Source organism: Madurella fahalii (assembly GCF_045866475.1).
Source record: "Madurella fahalii IFM 68171 DNA, scaffold_2, whole genome shotgun sequence".
In the NCBI taxonomy this organism is placed as follows: domain Eukaryota; kingdom Fungi; phylum Ascomycota; class Sordariomycetes; order Sordariales; genus Madurella; species Madurella fahalii.
In genome coordinates this window covers 8397118-8417823 of record NW_027263972.1, presented here as the reverse complement: position 1 = coordinate 8417823, position 20706 = coordinate 8397118, and the positions used below count along the sequence as shown (strand labels likewise).

At 55.2% G+C, this 20706-nt stretch overlaps 3 protein-coding genes across 3 annotated transcripts; 2 read left to right on the top strand and 1 right to left on the bottom strand.

Moving 5' to 3' along the window:
* Positions 1 to 1520: 1520 nt before the first annotated feature.
* On the top strand, positions 1521 to 4441 carry MFIFM68171_05257 (uncharacterized protein; the record flags this gene model as incomplete). Its single annotated transcript, XM_071060677.1, has 8 exons — positions 1521 to 1596; positions 1654 to 1812; positions 1880 to 1962; positions 2038 to 2335; positions 2390 to 2478; positions 2530 to 2633; positions 2723 to 3019; positions 3070 to 4441. The coding sequence occupies 8 exons, from the start codon at positions 1521 to 1523 to the stop codon at positions 4439 to 4441; spliced, it is 2478 nt and encodes an 825-aa protein (XP_070916778.1).
* Positions 4442 to 6866: 2425 nt separating this feature from the next.
* Positions 6867 to 9197, bottom strand: MFIFM68171_05256 (uncharacterized protein; the record flags this gene model as incomplete). Its single annotated transcript, XM_071060676.1, has 4 exons — positions 6867 to 7715; positions 7774 to 8645; positions 8702 to 8999; positions 9090 to 9197. 4 exons carry the CDS (start codon positions 9195 to 9197, stop codon positions 6867 to 6869), a joined length of 2127 nt encoding a protein of 708 aa, XP_070916777.1.
* A 9130-nt stretch (positions 9198 to 18327) lies between these two features.
* Positions 18328 to 20392, top strand: LAP2_2 (Leucyl aminopeptidase yscIV; the record flags this gene model as incomplete). Its single annotated transcript, XM_071060675.1, has 5 exons — positions 18328 to 19129; positions 19179 to 19314; positions 19375 to 19484; positions 19537 to 20039; positions 20102 to 20392. 5 exons carry the CDS (start codon positions 18328 to 18330, stop codon positions 20390 to 20392), a joined length of 1842 nt encoding a protein of 613 aa, XP_070916776.1.
* Positions 20393 to 20706: the final 314 nt, after the last annotated feature.

The window sequence follows — 20706 nt, the reverse complement described above, 5'->3', positions numbered from 1 at the left end:
AAGGAGGACGTTTAACATCGTCCAAGCTGTGGAGGAGAAAAAGGCTAAGCCAGGAGGAAAGGGGAGGTGGTCGCCTTTCCCTTCCTGACGTGGCTGATTTGCTTGCTGGTGTTGCCATCACCAACAGGATGATACCTGGCGTGTATGGGAAAGGAAGATGAATCACGCCAGGGTGGAAGCGCGCTGAATACTATACCGGATGGGATCTACTGGCGTGTTGTATTTATTTTACTCCGACTGGTTAGAGAAATCGGGCAAATGAGCATCTGAATGTTTTATTATTTTACCCTGTCCGCTTCGTCAACCCCATCACCGTGGATCATACGATCCACTTGTTCTTCCTTGCCTTGCTGCGGTAACCCACGGCATCTGTTTCGTCGGAGATTTTGTGTGGACTCGCTAGGTCTAAGTCTTCTTGGCCGTTCGCGTTGCGGGGAACCACAATGCCGGGTTTGTTGTCTTTTGGTTTGGTTTCTAGGTGCGCTCCGTGTCGCGATGTTTCGTCGCGGTGGCCAAATTACGCAGTAGTAAGCACCGGGTGGTTCTCGCCAGCACCATCCCGGCCGCGGCAGCAATGTACGGTAGCGTGAATCTGACTAACGGAATTACCGATCGGCCCTTTCCTTTTGCTGGCACAAGAAGGAGTTTGCCCGGCTCGGGCAGTCCTTTCCGTCTGATCGGCACTGTTGTTTTTGGTCTGTCGTTTTCTGGTTGGGATGGGTCCATCGGGGTTAACATGATCCACCCTGGTCCTTTCCAGAAAAAGTCATTCGCGAAATTGGGTTGTAATGAACCGTTGAGGGGTCCGGATTACGCTAAAAAGGTACTGCACCCGGCAATTGCATGATTGATAGGAACGGGGATACTAAATTTTTTTTTTCCCCGGATCTGGAGCTTCTGCCATATGGCGACCACGTGGAACGAGCCCGATGTGGTGTCATTGTGTATGGGAGGTGGGGAGAGGGATCTTCCTCTTTGATGGAGCACAAAAGTTCTTACTCTTCCACTAGGTAAATTCTGCACGCTCGCTCCGGAATCGACTCCGGAGTTGCGTCGCCCGTTGGGGAATGGACTTTGGAATTTGAAACGGCATGCACATGGCACGGCATGCAAGAGACGCCCCCAATCAGGTTAGCGGAGATGTGGTGGTTGTTGACCCAAATCGACAGGGGTGCGGGGTGCTGGTTGAAGCAACTCGTTCGCGCCCAGCTCGTCTCCCCGCGGCAACGGCCCGTTGCGGCTGACAACGGACGATCGCGTCCGCTCAACCAAACCAACATGTTCTCATGTGTTTAGCCGTGTCGTTGGCATCTTGATTTCGAGGTTGCACAAGCCAGGTTGGGGATCTGAAATCAACCCTACTCAATAACGTATACAAAGCAAATACGAACCAGAATCGTTCATCGGGCAAGCAGCAACCAGGACTTGACGAACGCATCTTGCCCAGGGCAGTTCATAACATGGCCGACTCCACTACTCGCTCACCAACTACCACCGCAGCCGCCACAACCACAGCCACAATGGCAGCACATGCCTCAGAGAAACCCGCCGTTGACAGCTCCTCCCTCCTCGCCCCAGACCCAGCTGCCGGGACCAGTTGACAATCACGGAGCACGCAGCGCCCCTTCCTCAAGACCAAGCGCGGCGTTGCAGTCCTGGTGGCTGCGATACTTGTCATCATCGGGGGCGGTCTGGCGGGTCTGGCTGCCCTCCCCAGGGGTGGTGGTGGTGGAGGGGGTGCGAACACCCATGTAGCGGCTACCATAGACGATACCTACTTCTACGGGCAATCGCCGCCAGTGTATCCTTCGCGTGAGTAGCTAGTGTTTTAACCTATTTCTGCGGGCATGCTGGGCTGATTCGGAACCGAACGAGGCAGCAAACATGACGGGTGTGGGTGCATGGGCGGAGGCGTTTGCTAGGGCGAGGGAGATGGTTGGGCGGATGACGCTGGATGAGAAGGTACTGTACCCTTGACTACGCTTCCTCTGCAGCCCTTTCCCGCCCAGCAATATCAGTTCTGACTCCGAAAGCTAGGTAAGCTTGACGGGCGGTGTCAGTTCTGGTACCAGCTGCCCCGGCTTCCTCCCGGCTATCCCCCGCCTCGGCTTCCCCGGCATGTGTCTGGCCGATGCTGGCAACGGGCTCCGCGGCACTGATTTTGTCAGTACCTGGCCAAGCGGCATCCATGTGGGTGCGAGCTGGAACAAGGCGCTTGCTCGTCAGCGGGGGACGGGCATGGGCGGCGAGTTCAGGACAAAGGGAGTGAATGTGCTTTTGGGTCCTGTTGTTGGTCCTGCTGGCCGCGTCGTACTGAGCGGGAGGAATTGGGAAGGTAAAGTGCCTTTGCCGGGAGCCCAAGGTGACATGGTTCGCTGACGCAAAGCAGGCTTTTCGAGCGACCCATATTTGTCAGGGGCTTTGGTGTATGAGACGGTCTCGGCCGTGCAAGCTGTTGGGGTGATTACCAGCACGAAGGTGCCGTCTACCACATGAGATCCCCAAAGACTTGCTAACGTGCCATTGCAGCACTACATAGCCAACGAACAGGAGACGAACCGGAACCCCTCAAGTGACGTCGAGTCGGTGTCCTCCAATATCGATGACAGGACGATGCACGAGGTCTACCTATGGTAAAAGCCCAGGGCAATATCACCCCTCCCTTTCCCTCCTCCTCCTCCTCCCCCGGGTCCTTACTTATTGTGAACTGACAATTGATTAGGCCTTTTCAAGATGCTGTCCACGCTGGAAGCGGCAACATCATGTGCTCGTACCAGCGACTCAACAACTCGTACGGATGCGCGAACAGCAAGGCGCTCAACGGGCTTCTCAAGACCGAACTGGGATTCCAGGGCTGGGTTGTCAGCGACTGGGGCGCTCAACACGCAGGAGTTGCCACAGCTCAGGCAGGCATGGACGTAACCATGCCGAACGGTAACGCTTTTTGGGGGTCACATCTTGTCGATGCCGTTACGAACGGCTCAGTACCCGAGAGCCGCTTAGATGACATGATCACAAGGTAGCGCCGACTCGTATCTTTGCCCACTTCCTTAAGCTAACGAACGATAGGGCCATTGCCTCGTGGTACCAGATGGGCCAAGACGAAGGTTTTCCCGACCCCGGAGTCGGCATGGCCGCCGATCTCACCAGACCTCACCGCATCGTTGACGCGAGAAATTCGTCTTTCCGATCGACCTTGTTCGATGGCGCAGTTGAAGGCCATGTCCTTGTCAAGAACACCCGCAATGCACTGCCACTACAGCGCCCCCGGATGCTCTCCATATTCGGCTACTCAGCCAAGAACCCCAACACGAACAACCCTGGCGGTGGCTTCTCACCATGGCTCTTCGGCGCCGATTCCTTCAACTTTACCGAGTTTGGCGCAGGGTTCTTCGGGTGGTCAAGCGACTCTGGCAAAACGGCCATCGCTTTCAACGGCACCATCTACTCAGGGGGTGGGTCCGGCGCCACCTCAAAAGCAACAGTTATCGCCCCCTTTGACGCACTCGTGCAACAAGCCTACGATGATGAAACCGCACTCTTCTGGGACTTTGACAGCGGCACCCCAGCCGTTGACCCCATGTCGGATGCCTGCCTTGTCTTTGGCAACGCCTACGCTACCGAGGGTGCAGACCGGCCCAGCGCCAGGGATGACTACACTGACGGCTTGATCCGGCACGTCGCCAACCGATGCAACAACACCATCGTCATCTTCCATAATGCCGGTATCCGCCTCGTCGACCAATTCGTCGACCACCTGAACGTAACAGGCCTCATCTTCGCGCACCTGCCCGGTGAGGCCTCGGGCCGCGCGCTCGTTTCCCTCCTGTATGGCCGCTCCAATCCCTCGGGAAAGCTCCCTTACACGGTGGCCCACAACGAGTCCGACTATGCCGTGCTGGGACCGGATCTGCCAGAGGGCATGTTTGCCTCCTTTCCACAGAGCAACTTCACCGAAGGCGTGTTTGTCGACTACAGGCATTTCGACGCCCATAATATCAGGCCCAGGTACCCTTTCGGGTTTGGGCTGAGTTATACAACGTTTGAGTACAGCAACCTTTCGGTGCAGAGGGCTGAGGTGCAAAATTTTGATGAGTACCCCACCGGTGCGATCGTTGAGGGCGGACAGGCGGATCTGTGGGACGTCCTGGTCGAGGTTTCGGCTAATGTGACGAACACGGGCGCCGTTGACGGCGCTGAGGTCGCCCAACTGTATGTAGGTATCCCCGCAGCTGGTGCGCCGATGCGACAGCTGAGGGGGTTTGAGAAGCCGTTATTGAATGTGTCAGAGACAGCAACGGTGAGGTTCGGGTTGACGCGGAGGGACTTGAGCGTCTGGGATGTTGTGGCCCAAAAATGGCGGCTGGTCAGGGGCGAGTATAGGATTGAGGTTGGAGGGAGTAGTAGGGATTTGCCGCTTGTTGGGGGTGTTACGATCTAATCTGAGGGGACCGAGGCGTTTGGTTCTGTTTTATTTGTTTATTTGATCGCTAGCGGGTTTGCGGTTGACACGGCGTCTTGTATCGGAAACGTATATGCTTATGAGGGATAAAGCGGTGGAACGGAACGGTACACTGTATATGGGTAATAGTTACGATAGCAAGTAGCATGTATCAGACCGTAATAGTGTTGTTATAATATTTTGACTACAAAACTTGTACCCCTGGCGCTTAAACCCTCGCACTTCACTCGTCTGCTGGGCGTCATAGACTCGCTCTCTAAAACCGCCTCCTAACATCATATGTCCGCCAGTACTGGCCTGTTATTTGTTAGAGCGTCAATTAAACCCATGGACGGCCCTCTATAACCGCATGAGGTTCTGTGGTATGTCGATAAGATGTGGAGTTCATCCCTGTTTTGAAAGAGGGCAGAACCGGCACTTGATAGACTCGATGCTGAATAGTGCAGCGAGTCGGGGCACTACATTCAAGCCTGAATCTAAAGCACGGAGTATGTCAGTATCACTACTACCTGCTAGTGGAGATTCAATTATCCTGCCGAGGCTGAAGGGAGGCTGAAAGGAGATAGCATGGCATGCCACGACATGACCCGTACAACCTAGGGCACCGTCAAGTGACAGCATGTCGGGTTATCGCCATCCGAGCCCAGGAAGGACCCGTGATTTTTCCATGTAGGCGGCGCCGGAGTGAAGCTAACAGTGTCTGCGTCGGTCAATCCAATGCAACATGCAACCCAAGATCGCCCCAGTGTCGGGGCTCGCTAGGTACATCCGAGCAAGGGAAAACAGGAGCAGTACTAGGAACACCGTAGAACTATCTCTATCGACACTAGGAAGCCTGGCCTTCAATTCGAACATGCACATGTGATTATCTCTCTCGGCTACGATCATGGCAAACACGGAATCAGCCATGCAAAGTACTAGGTGTCAGCATCTAAATCAAAAAAAAAAAAAAAAAAAAAAAAAGGGGGGGGGGGGGGGGGGACAAAGCAAACCGCCGTGAAACAACAAACAGCTGCCCGCACCATCAGCATCATCGTAGCCAGATCGGACAGCCGAGGCAAAACCCGCATGCGAAGTGCGGCCCTGCAAGAAGTCCGAAGTCAATGCTGTACAAGACAACACGGCGATTGCTATTGGAATCTCAATCCCCCTTAGATAGTGTGCACGCCCGATCCTCCTCAGCCCTATCTACGATACCCAACTAGGTATCAACAGCCGGCCGGCTGGGACTATTGGGTCGCACAGCATCTGACGTCGTCGCACGTCCGTATTACACGCAACAGAGCGTGGCAAAAACACAGTCAGCCTTAACTCCCTCACTCGGCTCGGGCCTCGGTATTGGATGCGGTAATGCCGTCGGACTCGCCGCAGCACGTTCCACTCAAATGACTCAAGCCAATTCCCCCCAAGTGTCGATGCCAGTAGGTTGAGGTTGGCCACTGCTCGCATTTGGCTCCAGGCAGCTGCAAGCAAAGAGAGCAATTGTATTGGAATTTTGACGTTACACTCTGCTTAAGCTTGTTCCTCGTCCTTCTAACAATCATTGACCCATTTCCCCTATCCCCACGCCACGTCTCAGCAGCAGCCACACGCATCCTTCACTCGAAGCCTTCAACCATACGAACCAACCAACTGTTCTCTGCGATGTTAGTGTGAGACACCGGAGCTGAGTTGTCAAAAGTGCACACACGGTACTCATAGAAGTAGTTGACCAACGAGAACAAGACAATGCCCGATGTTGTCAAGACACTTGGTGCCTGTTTGGCTGCGTATCTGCTATCTGGTACGTAGGCATCTTCCTTCCTTCCTTCCCTTTCCGTTCCGTTCCATTCCCTCCCCTCTTTTTCCTTCCGTCCTGCGCACCAGGGATATCATTGTTTGATTCGGCCGTGAACGACATGAGAAGTTCTGTTTTTCCCTTTCGAGAAACCAAAGCAATTTGCCCACCGCCACCAACGCCGGGACCGGGTATGGGATGTGTGGGTATGCCAAAGTGATAAAGTAATGTACATATTTACAGGTTAGAAGGGAAAAGAGATGATAAACGCAAGGAGAGGGAAAAAAAGAAAAAGAAAAAGAAAAAAAACCAGGCAGAAATATGCCGAGGTGATGCAAATGCAGATGAATTCCCGGGCTGCAGCCGCCACGGGGTGAGAATGGAAAGGAGAGAGGAAAATGTTGAAGGGTAGGAGAAAGTATGTTGCAAGTATAGCAGAATGAGCGACAAGAAAGGGTATCAAGGATAGCTAAAATGATAAGTAGTAATGCAGAAAGGATGGTATGCGGTCGGCCGTGGCATCATTAAGATGTTGAAAATGAACGTCAATGATCGTAATGACATGATGTGAAATGAAGGCGAGAGAACATCTCTCTTATGAAATGTTTCAGAACAGAAAAAGTTGGATCACCATTCCGGTTTGAAGACAGCGCTAGTGAGGTATACCTCCTCAGCTGCAGGCTCGGTAGCCGGAGGAGTCGAAACAGAAGACAGCGACGAAGACGAAGTCTTCTCCTCGAGTTTGGAGATGGGCACTGGCTTCCTCACAGGAGAGCTACGCAAGACTTCGTGGCTTATCGTGCGGTTGACCTTCTTGCGCTCGACCTCTGGCAGAGGTTCTTCTTTGATGGGCGAGTCGCGGCCACCCATTTTGCTGATCGCGTTCTCCACATCGGCCAGGAGTGCATATACGTCGTTGTCGGCATATATGCGGATGGTCTCAGCGCGACGTAGTGAAGGAGGAGACTCTGTGTTCTTGGCGTTCACAGAGGCTGCTTCCTCGCAGGACGGCTGCTCGATGATGGTGGATGGCACCTGGGCGACCACCCGCTGCGGGGATGGAGACGAAGACGAGTGCGTAAAAGCCGTCTTGGTAGGACTCCTGGGAGGCGTTGAGATGTTGGCAGCGTTCAGTGGTCGGACACCCATGGCGAGTTGCAAGCTCTCGCTGACACCGACGACGCCACCGGCAGGCACCGCTAGCGTGGCAGCGGCAGCGACATGCTCAAGGAGTTTTTGCCGGACCCGGGTACGACGGTTCTCGGCCTGCTCAAGTTTGTTGACCCACTCGTCGATCGAGGTATCCAGCTCTGCAAGGGCTTCCTCTTGCTTGAGCATCGAGTCAGGGCTGAACTTGGCTGTGCGCGGAGACCGGAGGTATTGGCAAATGCGCGTGTGGAGATTGCGTCTTCCCGCCCTGAGCGAGGTGTACGTGCGGCGAAGGTATTCGGTACGCTCGTCGAGCTGGCGAAGTTCCTAGAGATAAGTTAGCCTACGACGCGCTTGAGTTAAGCGGGTTGCCAAGAGTGCATACCAGCGAGAGGCTGTCGACGTCCTCTTTTCTCAGGACCTCAAACCGAGCGGCTTGCTGGAGAGCCTGTTTCTGCAGCGCAGACACCTCCGCCTGGTTCAGCATGTTCACGGCATCGCTTGCTTTCCATCCCTTGGGTAGTTGCTCAAAGGCGCGCCGCTCCGAGCTCTTATTTCTCTTGGAGTCCGCTCGCCGCAGAGAGGGAGCACCGGCTAGGTCGGATCGCTTCCTCGGCCGACCCCGCTCCATGATGCTTCCAGACTCCGACTGGTGCCTTCTATGCCCCAGAGGGACACTAGGTGTAGACTCATCGACCTCAGCCTTTGGTGTGACTGAGGCCTCGGGGTTACCCTCTTTCGGTGTGTTGACGATGGTACAGTTCGCTGGCCTCTCCCACGGCTTCGGCGACGCACGGTTCTCGATGGGGGCGGACACGGGGGTCGGCAGCGTTGAGGCTGTCACTGCCGTGGTTGCGGCGGATCTCGGCGTTGACAGAGTCGAAGAAAGCGGCGTGAACGGTGTCCTTGCCCGAGGGGAGTCATCAGTCCTTGCCAAACGAACCGGCGCCTCGACAGGCGTGCCGCCACCCCGGAGTCGGTTGAGTGACATTTGTCGTGTGAGGCGGGGGACGGCCGAGTTGGTTGCAGGAATCACGAGCGGTGTCAGGCTTTTCGGAGACAGAGGTTGTCTCGCTTCGTTCTGGGGCCGCTGTACCTCTCCGTTGGTCTTGGAGACGGCAGCAAACTCGCATCTCTCATCTAAGACTTGGGGTCTTGCCGGCGCCAAGTAGTCAGCAAGAAGATTATGCGGCTTCCATGAGCTCCCGGGGGCACTAATGGACCGCTCGTGAATAGGCGGCCGTCCTGGGATTGTAGCTAGCAACTGTCAGCGATAGGGTCAGGTAGCGAGAACGGAGAGAGGCTCAACATACGAGAGTCCATAGCGACTTCTTGCACCGTTGTCATAGGACCCAGCTCCGGGACGCTGATCTTCCGCCTGCGGATGAGATTGTGCTCCTTGATTCGGATCCTCAAGCCCGTCCCAGCGGTCACCTTCTCGCTTTTCTCGCCGTTTTGCCCCATCGCCAAAGCAAACGCCTGCTCGGGATCCAGTGCTTTCCCCGTGGCAGCCGCTGCTTGCCTGTCTCTGGGAAAGAGTTGGTATTTCCTCTCCGGGTGCTGCATCCTCCAGGCGAAGGGCTTCTCTCCGGACGGGGACGCTCTCCCTAGCTACAGCGGAAGGAGAGGTGAGCTTTGGCCAACGGCAAGAAACGGAACACTAGCTGTGGGGGGGGGGTACGTGTTAAAGTGGTTGCATACCGACTCATTGGAATTCTGTGGGGAGACGGCCTTTGCTATATAATTATTAAGGTTAAGCGGGAGGTCGTCCGTATCTGAATCCATTAAGCAATTGGCAATGTGAGCCATTGGTGTGGACGCAGGGTCGGGTCTGTGTAAGAGGTATATGGTCACACTGGCCCCCGGGAGGTGTGTTGCGGATAAGGGCCAGGAAACGGTCCAAGGTTCCCGCGCCTATGGACCGGCTGATAGGCCAGAGGATATGGTGAGGATATATAGGAATTCGAGTCCAGGCCGACCGAGTCCCTTCGAACTGACTGGCCGCGGTATGCAGGCCGGGCCGAAGTGGATTCAGATACTCGTGGGCCTGTTCGACAAGGGGGGGGCAAGACCAGAGCCTGTGTGACAGGGAAGTAAGAAGGTGAAAAAGGGACACATGGTTCTCCACGGCTTTTCCAATGGACGGGCACAGTGCCTGGCCAAACGTGTAAACAGGGAGTCCGGAGGTAGCTGACCCAATGCCCCTGGCCTGACATGTTTGCGCTGATCCATTCTGGGGTTCTTCAAAGGCACCTTGCGGTAGTATAGGCACGAGGGTGCCCAGGAGAAGGGGTCTGAGACAAGGGCCTCAATATTCTGCGAGGTCGCTGCCCCAGCGTAAGCGGGTGGGAGGGTACTTGGAGGCGCAGCGTCGTCTGGGGAGGGGGGCGTTTGTGGAGAACTCGGGGCCCTGGAGAACGAGCCGAGAGGGGAATGGTCGCTGTGAGGCTACATGGTGTGACAGGACCGAAGAGTAAAAAACAGCTGCAAGAGGGGAGAGACGGTGAAACCGCTAAGACCCCTTTGAGCCAAGCCAGGGCCCTGTCCACCCCCCTGCTCAGACAATACGTACCGATCAAGCTAACAGGGGGGAGGGGGAGGGGATCACCGTCCACACGGCATGGGATGCCGCCGCATCCACGCCTGTCCATATTGGGCGTCGCTATGAACGACGCTTCAACCGACCCCCACCAGCAGGCCAATGGGTGGACGCTGGCTAAATGAAGGAGACGCTGGTACAGCTGGGGTGCATCTGCGTGCGGTTGAGATGCTGCAGACGGCCAGGACGGCATCAGCGTCGACGCAAAACCTCTTGAGCTCCGCAGAGGCGGGATGATATGCAGCAGGAACTGGTTCAAACAGGAAGCCGGCAAAGAGCCATCTCGGGTCCCGTTGCTGGCAAAAGTGCCGGGATGAGGGTGCGGCGTAAGAGTTGTGCAGCGGGTCCAGAGAGTGCTGATGCTTTACCAGGACTCGACGGCATCAGTCCTGCTCCGCGTTCATGCTTGATAGCTTTTGGGGTCTTTCAGGGACCTCTACGCTCCGGATCATCGCAGATCGCAACAGGGAGGTTGCGGTGCTGGTTGCGGTTTGCAGAGCCCTGCGGCAAACCTCCCAGCCCCGCATCCACCAAGAGGCTCGAGAGCCGGATGGACGGTCTGCCCCGTCCTCGGCCCTCCGGTGACGATCCATGTATTCCAACAGTGTCGGATACCGTTGTGGTCGGGATCCGTAGCAGCAACAGTATACGGGATACAATCTCAAGGCCCCCCCGCCGATGATCCTCCGCTCTGCGCTAGAGTAATTTTTCTTTTTCCTTTCTTTCTAACATCTCGAAGGCCTTCCAAAGTCGGCCTTGAGGGTACGTCTTGTTTACCCCGCAGGTGAGGGGTAGTGCATGTATTCCAAGGCCAGCTCCCCCCAAGCAGTCTGGCCGAGTGACATCGCGCTGGTCAATGCGATATTCCTCGCAGACGACTTGAGGTAGATTCGGCCGATGATTAACGGTCCGCACGGACACGATGATGGATTTCGCCGTATTGTGTCCAAGAAGCCCATTGGCCCGCGGCGGCTTGGAGGAGTGGGAGGGCACATCGGAGGGCGCTGTTTTAGAGGACGGAATAGACTAGCAGAGGCATCAAGGGCCTTCCCACATGCACTCCTTGTCGTCCCAGGCGGCATTCAACTGCAAGGGCTCGACCGTCGTCATTTTGATGTGCACGCGAGAGTTGTGGCCCAATCGCCCGCCATTGCAAGGAGCTAAGTAAGCAGTGTAATCCCGCCAATGTGCATGGACAACAGATCCACCCGGCTGGCTTGGGGCTGCTTCAGGTGACTACAGGGCATGATGTAGGTGGCAAAACAGAAGAGAAAATGTCGTCAATATCAGCTGGTCTGCCGAGAGACTTACTCGAGACCATTAGAATTTTCAGGAAACATGTAAACTGAACCGGGAGGTGCATGCTAAGGTAGGTAGGCTACCATCGGTGCACGCAAAGTCGACCAGAGCAAGAATCGGAATAGACAGAATGGGCGGACCGTTTGCGATCTGCAGTGGCTCGGGAGTGGCGCATGCGAAAGGAAAGTGACAGCTGCTGGAGGCTTGCACCTACACTAGACATCCGAAAAATTTCCGATTCCCTTACACAACTGGATGATCATGACGCTAACCTACTTAAGGTCTTGACACGCTTATGTCCATGTGGCAGCCGTGTGACAGTTCCGCACATACACTAAACTAGCTTGAAGCTGTCAGGACCGTCATGGTATTTTCTTGCAAGTAGTAAGTCCGTTCGAGCGCGGAACTCTTCCTCAACATGCCCCACTCAGCCATGGCCAGCCTCCTGGTTAGAGTCTTGGCTTCAAACGGCGAAAGCCCAGGCCACGGAGCTGGCGGCCAGAACGAGATGGTCGGAACAACTCTGTTCGGCCTGCTTTCTCCAAACAGTCTCCGCGACAACCCACGACCCCTACCTAGTGCTGCACTTTCTCCAAGCAGGAGGGTCAGTGCGCAATCTCGCAGACAAATCTATGCTGATGTCATTACCTGGGTACTGCGAAATAGTGTACACACCTCGCGCAGGCGAGCGTCAGAAGCTGCTGGTTCTCATCGATATCACCATGCAAGACTCCCCCTCAAAAATCCAATGCAGAGCCCAAGAAAGGCCAGTGCCTCTCCACGGAGCAGTCTCTGGTCTAAGCGAGGTCCCAAATCGACCGCAACCCCTTGCAAGCTTAGTCCTGATTCAGAATTGAGCGACGACAAGCCCCTCAATTACGGCACGCGCTGCATGCAAGGCCAGGACTCGGATGCTGTGCGGACTCTTGGCCTGTTCATCTGATCTTTTAAGCTCAAAAAGTCCGAAATGACTGCCTGCAGCACGCAGTTTGATCGAACCGGCGCTCGGGGAGACGCAGCCAGAGGTGGGCGACAAGACACTCGGTGAGCGACCGATTCGGATGCTGCAGCGTGATCGACGGCCTGCACCCGGTTTTCACGGCCAGCTCTCGCTGCGATAAAACCCTTTTCGTGCACAATGAGGTTACATCTACCACCGCCGCCCTGCAATTGAAGCCTTTTATGGAAACCTCTACCACGCCAACAGCACTAGACCTTCTAGCGGTGAGCAGTGAGCAGTGAGCACACCCGTTCAGCCTCACGCAGCACGTTCTCGTCTTGGAACTGGGAAAAGGGACCGTGTCACTCTCATCACTTACACCATCGGGTTGATGCACGTCTCAAACCCTGTTCAGGCTGTTCCTTCAAGGTCAGAGGCGGTTGTCAACTTCTGGTACGGGAAGCCCGGGCACACTACCGTCCCATCCCACTTGATACTCGCAACTGCCGCTCGGCGCGCGGCAACTGATACAGAGAGAAACATTGCTTTCTCAAGCCAAGTAGTCTCTCGGGTTTAGCCAACATCTTGGGGCCCTTCGATCGCCATCTTATGGTCTGCAGAATGCAGTAAGGCCCGTGCCTGAATTCCACCAACCACACACCTCCAGACTTGGATGAACTACTGGTCGCATGCTGCATTGCAGCCATCCGTCCTATCCGACATAAAGCATGCAAGTCAATTGATCACTTGCAGCTATGTAGGCCGGCGGGATGGAGCTCGACTTCCAAGCGTCCTTCCCACATTGTCCAATTTTCTCGCGCCAGGAATCATCACCGTGTATATCCACCCTTATCACACCTAGACAGAAACCGTTATTACCAGCAGCTCGTGTCGCGTATCGGCTACCGGAGGGCTTTCGTTGATCAAAGTGAAAATCCACTTGGTTAAGCGAAGGCTCACCGAGACTGGGGGAGCTACCCCCTGACACAAGAAAAGTTGGTTGTGGATCTCCCTGGAAGCCGCGATCTCTCCGAGATCCCTCGAGGGTTACATCTTATGTCACCTGTTATAGGGCAGGGGCTGCTCAACGGCTCCCAACCCTAGAGTCGGAGCGCACATACTCCCCACTCACCAACCACCTCCCCCCGCCTATTACCTGGAAAAGTCCAGATCGGTTGCTCGTGACGGCGCCGTTTGCAAGGGCTTCAACTACTGAACCTGCTGTTGGCGGTTGGGTCCCTCAAACCGGTCTCCTGCAACCTCGGAAACGACAAGGCTCTCGAGTGCTTATACGAATGCTCATCTCTCTTGGAACATACGTACTGTTCCGGGCCGGAGCAGAACGTAATTGCCAAAGAAACAACAAGGCCCCTGAGTTGGAAAGAAACGCATTGGACCTCTTGCGGCCGATAAGGGTGGCATAATAAGCCTCGCGAAACGAAACGGCCAGGCTAGAAACACCGTTTCAACACCTGAAAACTCGGCTTTCTGATTCGCCAATTGCCCCCCGAAACACAATTCCTAGCAACTTCATGATCTCCCGCCTCCCGCAGTACCTGTACACATAAACGTGCTCCCGCAGGTGCGAGAAATCCAGGTACGTGCAAAAGGGATCACCGCGGCACGAGATTGACCTCTCGGCGCTCGGACGCGCGGGAAGGGCGTGTTTCTCGCTCTGCCGTTCCTGCATAACGTTATATTTCCCCAGGACTCGAGAAGAGCAAGACGATGTTATGCAAGCACTTTAGCTCCCAGTCCTGACCCGTGCGTTCCCGTCTCTGCACGGCTGAAAAGCATCTACAGTAGTATGTCGTGCACGAAAGCGGTGCACATGATGGAGTACATGAGAAGGGTTGCAGGCTCATGTGGCTCGTAAAAGCTGCAATTGCAGGTGATGAATCTCCGCCGCCGCCCCCCCACCGCCCATGATGAGGGGGAGCCGAGCGGCCCCTAGAGTGCAGTGGGAAAATGCCCATTCAACACCAAACCCCGCCCAGACCCGAGCATCGTACGATGTTGACGTTGAACAGTTGTAGCGACGGGTGGGGGAAGGAAGACCGCTGCTAACCCTTGCTCTCAAGGATGGCCAGAATTCTGTGCCAGAAGGGGGTAGAAAAGGAAAGGAAAGGAAATAAAAACCTGCTATAAAAGCCTCTGCTATAGATAAACTATGGGGCGCTGTCTAGGGTCAGGCCCAGGTTTTTTAATTTCGACAATTTCTCTCTATAACCTCATCACATCACACTGCCTCTTGTTACGGCCTCAGGTCTTCTCACCGCTCTCGTCAACCCCCGACATCGGCCAGGGTTAAGGTCGTGGGGGTTGTGTTAGGGCGAAGTCGTTCAGGGTTTTGGTGACGGCGGCAGTAACGGTGATAGTGACGAAAGCAGAGGGCTTGCAGGAGACCACCTCGGGTATGACAGCCATCACAAAAGACTACTCTTGTCGGGCCCCGCATACGCGTATGCGTCCCGGCTTTCGTTACAGGCAAGATGGTTGCTGGCCTTGTTTTTTCTTCAATGGATTGTTCGTTTTTCTTGGCTCTTGTGAAGTACAATCACGGCCATCAACGGACGAATTCAATCACGCAACGGCCCGGCCGAGCGGCGCAGCGATGACGGGGCGCAAGGGATGTCTCAGTCTGGGGGAAGACCTGATTCAGTCCATCAGGCCGGGTCTGGGAACCTTAATTTTCCGAATGCCCCATGGGCCCGATTCCATGGCCGGTCGTCAATCATTCAAATCTCGCCCTCAAGACGGCCAGATCAGCGTCAAACGACTGGTCCTCTGGCTGATGTCTCATGGAACCCTTCCATTTACGCTTCCATCGGCGTGGTCCACTGTAGCGCACACACAGACCCTCCCTTTGGCCCAGCGGGGACGGCGAGTCCCAATTGGGTGATGACAGCCCCTGTAACCCCTGTGACCCATGCCGTTGGTCATCCTCCTCTGAGAGAGGGGAAACAGACAAGGACCAGGTTTGCGGGTTCGTTTCCCCAAGTCTCCCAAGTCTAGAGAACACCACCCACCCAAATCGCAGGCTTGGGACTGTCTCAGATCTCATTCAGTGGGGCTTGGTGAATCAATGAGCAGAGAAAAGTTCCGACGAGGCAGCTGAGTCCGCCTTGACGCAGAAGAACAGTGAGGCACAAAAGCGCCCAGCTCGTGTTCCGTCGACTCAACGATCTTTTCCCGAGAGGCTGTGGCACAGACGCCGGGTGACAGGATTTCGTCTGGCATCGTCTACCAGGGCACCACGTTTTCTTGCCTCCCCCGTCCGTTCACCGTCCGAACGTGCAGCGCCGGATTCACGATGAGCGTGCCCGGATGACTGAAATGGAGTGAGGTGTAGCGTCGCACACAGGAGGAGTAAAGCCTTCTGACATAAATAGCCCCTATGATAACGTCCGAGCGGGCTCTTGTCTAAGTGTAAGCACTTACCGAACAGTGCTAACTGTGCGCGATGGCCCCTTCAACGAGCCACCGGCCCTTCTCGGGCGTGCTCCCGCTTGCACGATGCATGGCGCCGGTCCGATCCATGGCCTCCTGCGCCGCATGTCCTGCACGCCGGACTCGCTTCGATGCGTGAGCCTCGCAGCGGGCAAGGTTCCTGAGACAGGGCGGCCACTGGGAAGGTGGGAGCCGCCAAGGCCGCAACGAGGTCTCGGAGCTGCCAGGAACAGGGAAGGGTTTCCTATCCTTCCTTCTAGTCGCTGTACCAGCTTAAGCATCTTGAGCTGTCTGGGGATACAAGACATTGCGATCACCGTCTGTTCCAAGAACAGCGGTTTGACGAGGATTCAAGTTGAGCAGAATCGAACTGCTTTTTAACTCTCGGCTGCCGGCACCACAACAAAAGGTCGTCGCCGAGGCCTTGCTGGGCAAACTGTGCTCCAGCGCGGCACAGTTCCGCGCGCTTTTGCCTCAGGCGGCTGTGGCTCAGGAACCGCGGAATGGCACAGCTATGGTTCGTAAGTGCTGACTGACATGACGAGCGCATCTGTTTCTGTGTTAGCCGTCACCCAAAAACCCTGATATATTACGACTGGGGGGAGGAATTATTGCCAGCATTCGCTGTTAATGGAAACAGATAACTGGAGCTGCTAGGATACTTTTGTTGTAGGCGCATTTCCATTCTGTTGCGCACATCGCTATCACCATCCGTCATCTCGTTCTACTTCCAGCATTCGATGATGTTGGTTGTTTCATCAAGCATTACTAATTACGCTATTTCGAGAGAGAAACGTCCGAAATTGCGGACAGGATGCACGCCTGGGCTCGGAATATTACCCGAGCTATGATCTTATAATAGCATGGGAGGCATATAACTGTCAGAAGGTCGTTCAAGTCGGAACCCTGTAAACCCGGCCCCTACAATTTGCTTCCAGAGCGGGGTCGTGATAGTTCCTGTTAGAATGCGGCAGTCGCTTCGCAGTGCTGCAGCAGAGAGCCCTAACACTTCTTAGCTTGGGCGGGGTTCTCGGGCGAACAGACTCGTGATCGGAGCAAAGTCTTAATGAAAAGGGGTATCATGGGCGACATCGCCGGTCGCACCTCATCTCAGCCGTTAAAGATACCCAGGCATCGTCAATGCTCTCATCTCTTTAGTTGTATTAATGCAATGCGTTGAAGAAGACCATGCCGAGCACAGGGGAGGCCATGAGTGCTCCTCTGTTCGACACGGGGCTTGAGAAAGGCTGGTCGTGAGTAGAAGAGGGAAAAGACGAAGACCAGGCGAAGCAGGCAGCCTTTGATGCAGGGATGTTTCACACGCTGGTGACCCATAGACCAGCCGGCTGGCTTGGATGTGGGATTGTACGGAGGTATGCCGTGTGGTAGCCCAGAATCAGCATCTGCGCTTCTGGTCTGTACCAGTCTGTCTTACCCAAAGTCTCGGGAGACGGTCTAGGTCTCAGATGCTACGGGAACGCCGTGGCAGTAGCAAACTGTTCCCTCAAAAACTGATCCGGCAGTTGAACTACCCAACCGACGATCCTCCAACGAGATGTACCGCAACCTATGCCTGGGCATCTCTCCATGCTTGATGCCTGTTCGCCCGTCTTATGTTGAACGCCCCTTGCCTGCGTGTCGGCGATGTTCGACCCGTTGTTGAGAAACTGCCGGAGGATGAGCACAGTTTGCCGTGCGCTGGGTGGTGGCGTCTGGGGTGAAGGATCAGGATCATGTCGGGAACTTGATCAAACATGGGTTGCCCTCAGCCTGCTCGTCCAATGAAGAAATACGCCACGACTCCATGAGGAAGTGGTGATAAGGGGAGCAAGCAGCAAAGAGGCGGCTCCATTTGGAACCCCAGTGGCTTGCACGCCATCGTTGCATCCCCCGATCTTCTGTGAAAATGAGGTGGATGGCGGGATGTCTTGATGCTGTCCAGCAGAGGCGCAGGCGGCCGACACCATTTTTTCCACCTCGACGCCAAGGACATCCCTAGGTCAACGATGAGCGATCAGCCTGCACGTGCGGAAAGTTTCAGATTGTTCCAGCGACTTCCCGTGATCCACCCATTCCTGTCGCGTTGATCAGCCAAACACAGGCCAAGATCCCGGGGCTGTGGGGAGCTTGAAACATGTTTCGCGTCGCGGGACCGGACACCACGACAGAGCAGGAAATCAATCCTGAGCTGACGAACGCGGGAAAACACCACCGCCGAGAACCAAAGAAAGAAACACGGGACAGAAAAACGAGCGATGGGACGCAAAAGTTTCAGACTGAAAACAACAGCAACCTGTATGAGAAAGGCGCAGGTTGGCGGGAAAGACAAACTGAGTCCCAAGAATATCGGCAAGTGCCGGCTTAACTGCTGGGAGCAGTCATGTGATGAATCACATGCACAAACCAGCGTCGTCTGACAGCCTATCAGGTAAAACGCATTAGACGTGACCCGACGAAGTAGGAAAGCGTGAGGGAGGGAAGAGCACATTGATAGGCGTCAACTTACTGCGCCGAAGTGGGGTTTTCCAATGTGGGGTTTTTCTCGGTTTGGGAGAGCCAGGCTCGCTCGGGGAACAGCCCATTCCATCGCGAACACTGCTGCAGCACATTCGCAACGTCGCTGGTTTGGCTTTGACATGACAGTGTCTAGAATGGCGCCCGTCCGAGATCCTAACACCCTGTCCAACTACACCGAATGGCGGACCAAGCACACCACAGCCAACCTCAAGGTTGACTTCACGGACAAGTGTCTGCGCGGCTCGGTGATCCTCGAGCTCGAGTCACAGACGGACAAGGCCAGCAAGGAAATCGTTCTCGATTCCAGCTACCTATCTGTGTCCTGTGTGAAGCTCAACTCGGCTCCGTCGCAATGGGAGATCAAGGCACGGACTGGCCCTAACGGGTCTCCGGTTCATGTGTCTGTACCCGATGGCGCCAGTAAGGGGGAAGTGGTTAAACTGGAAATTGAGCTGACCACTACGGAGAAGTGTACGGCACTCCAGTGGCTCACTCCCGCCCAGACTAGCAACAAGAAGGCCCCCTTTATGTTCAGCCAGTGCCAGGCAATCCACGCGCGCTCCATCTTCCCCTGCCAGGACACGCCCGACGTCAAGAGCACATACGACTTCATCATTACGAGCCCCCATGTGGTAGTTGCCAGCGGCGTCCCAGTGCCGGGCGCAACCGAAGACGCAGACGGGGAGAAAGTCTACAGGTTCCAGCAAAAAATCCCAATCCCCTCATACCTCTTTGCCCTGGCTTCCGGCGATATCGTCACGGCCCCAATTGGCAAGCGCTCCTGCGTCGCCACGGGACCCAAGGAGCTGGAGGCATCGCAATGGGAGCTCAAGGATGACATGGACAAGTTTCTGGACGCCGCCGAGAGGATTGTCTTCCCCTACCGATGGGGAGAGTATAATGTCCTCATCCTGCCTCCAAGCTTCCCGTACGGCGGTCAGTGTTTGGGATCAACCTTCTTTTGGCTGAGACTGACACGACCCAGGCATGGAGAACCCTATCTTCACCTTCGCTACACCCACAATCATCAGCGGTGACCGTCAAAACATTGACGTCATTGCTCATGAACTCGCCCATAGCTGGAGCGGCAACTTGGTGACGAGCTGCAGCTGGGAACACTTGTAAGTCCATCCTCTCGGCTATGCTCTAGACCGCTTGCCCATGCGCTGACCACTGAATAGCTGGCTGAATGAAGGATGGACTATGTATCTGGAGCGGCGCATCCAAGCCTCGATTTACGGGAGTGATGCCCACTTTGACTTTTCTGCCATCAGGGGTTGGAAAGCTCTCGGTAAGGGCTCTGTTCGAGCCTGCCACTCGGCCTTTGCTAATACCGCTCTCAGAGGAAGCGATCGAGGAGTTTGGTGAGAACCACGAGTTCACCAAGTTATGCATCAGCCACAAGGGCATCGATCCAGATGATGCATTCAGCACCGTGCCCTACGAGAAAGGGTTCCATTTCATTTATTATCTAGATCGCCTCGTCGGACGAGAGAACTTTGACAAGTTCATTCCGCACTACTTTGGGAAGTGGGCGAACAAGTCGCTGGACTCGTACGAGTTCAAGGACACGTTCCTCGAGTTCTTCAGCCCTCCTGAATACGCCGACCTGAAGGACAAGATCTCGGCGATCGATTGGGAGGGCCGATTCTACAACACAGGACTGCCGCCGAAACCAGAGTTCGACACGTCGCTTGTCGATACGTGCTACGAACTGGCCGAGAAGTGGAAGCGAAAAGATTTTTCGCCCAGCCCGTCGGACACATCATCATGGACCGGCAATCAGGTTCTCGTGTTTTTGAATGAGGTCCAAGACTTTGAAGAGCCTCTGACAGCGGCACAGTCGGTATGTCTACCCGGCCTTGGCCAGTATTCACTGCGTATATCCCCCAATTAACCAGGCCACAGCAACAACTTGGACAGGTGTACGGCCTGTCAGCCTCTAAGAATGCCGAATTGAAGGCCGCGTATTACCAGATCGCGATGAAGGCCAAGGACACCAGCTCTTATCCCGGCGTGGCTGAACTTCTTGCTGAAGTTGGGCGCATGAAGTTCGTCAGGCCGCTGTTCCGCAGCCTGAACAAGGTGGACCGCGATCTTGCGGTCAAGACGTTCGAGAAGAACCGCGACTTCTACCATCCTATCTGCCGCCAACTGGTTGAGAAGGACCTGGGCCTCGCGACGGCGGAGTCGTCCTGAATCGATGATGCTGGATTCAGGTACTTAGCACCGCTGATAGATAAATGCCATATGGTTTGGTAGTTATAGCGGGTGCTGGTGCGACGAGGAGACAGATAGTGCCGAAAGATTCCATCTATGCATGATGCTTAGGCGCACCCCTGGGAACCGCAGATTGAAGCCCCTGAAGATCGCAGGTGGTTTACATGGCCCAGTTGTAACGTACAAACAGAAGGAGGAAAAGGACGTCTAGGTAGCACTGCATGAACTGCTGGTAATTGCAAGAGTCTTTAGGTGAATATTTCAGCGCGTTGCCGGTGCTGTTGACACGTGAA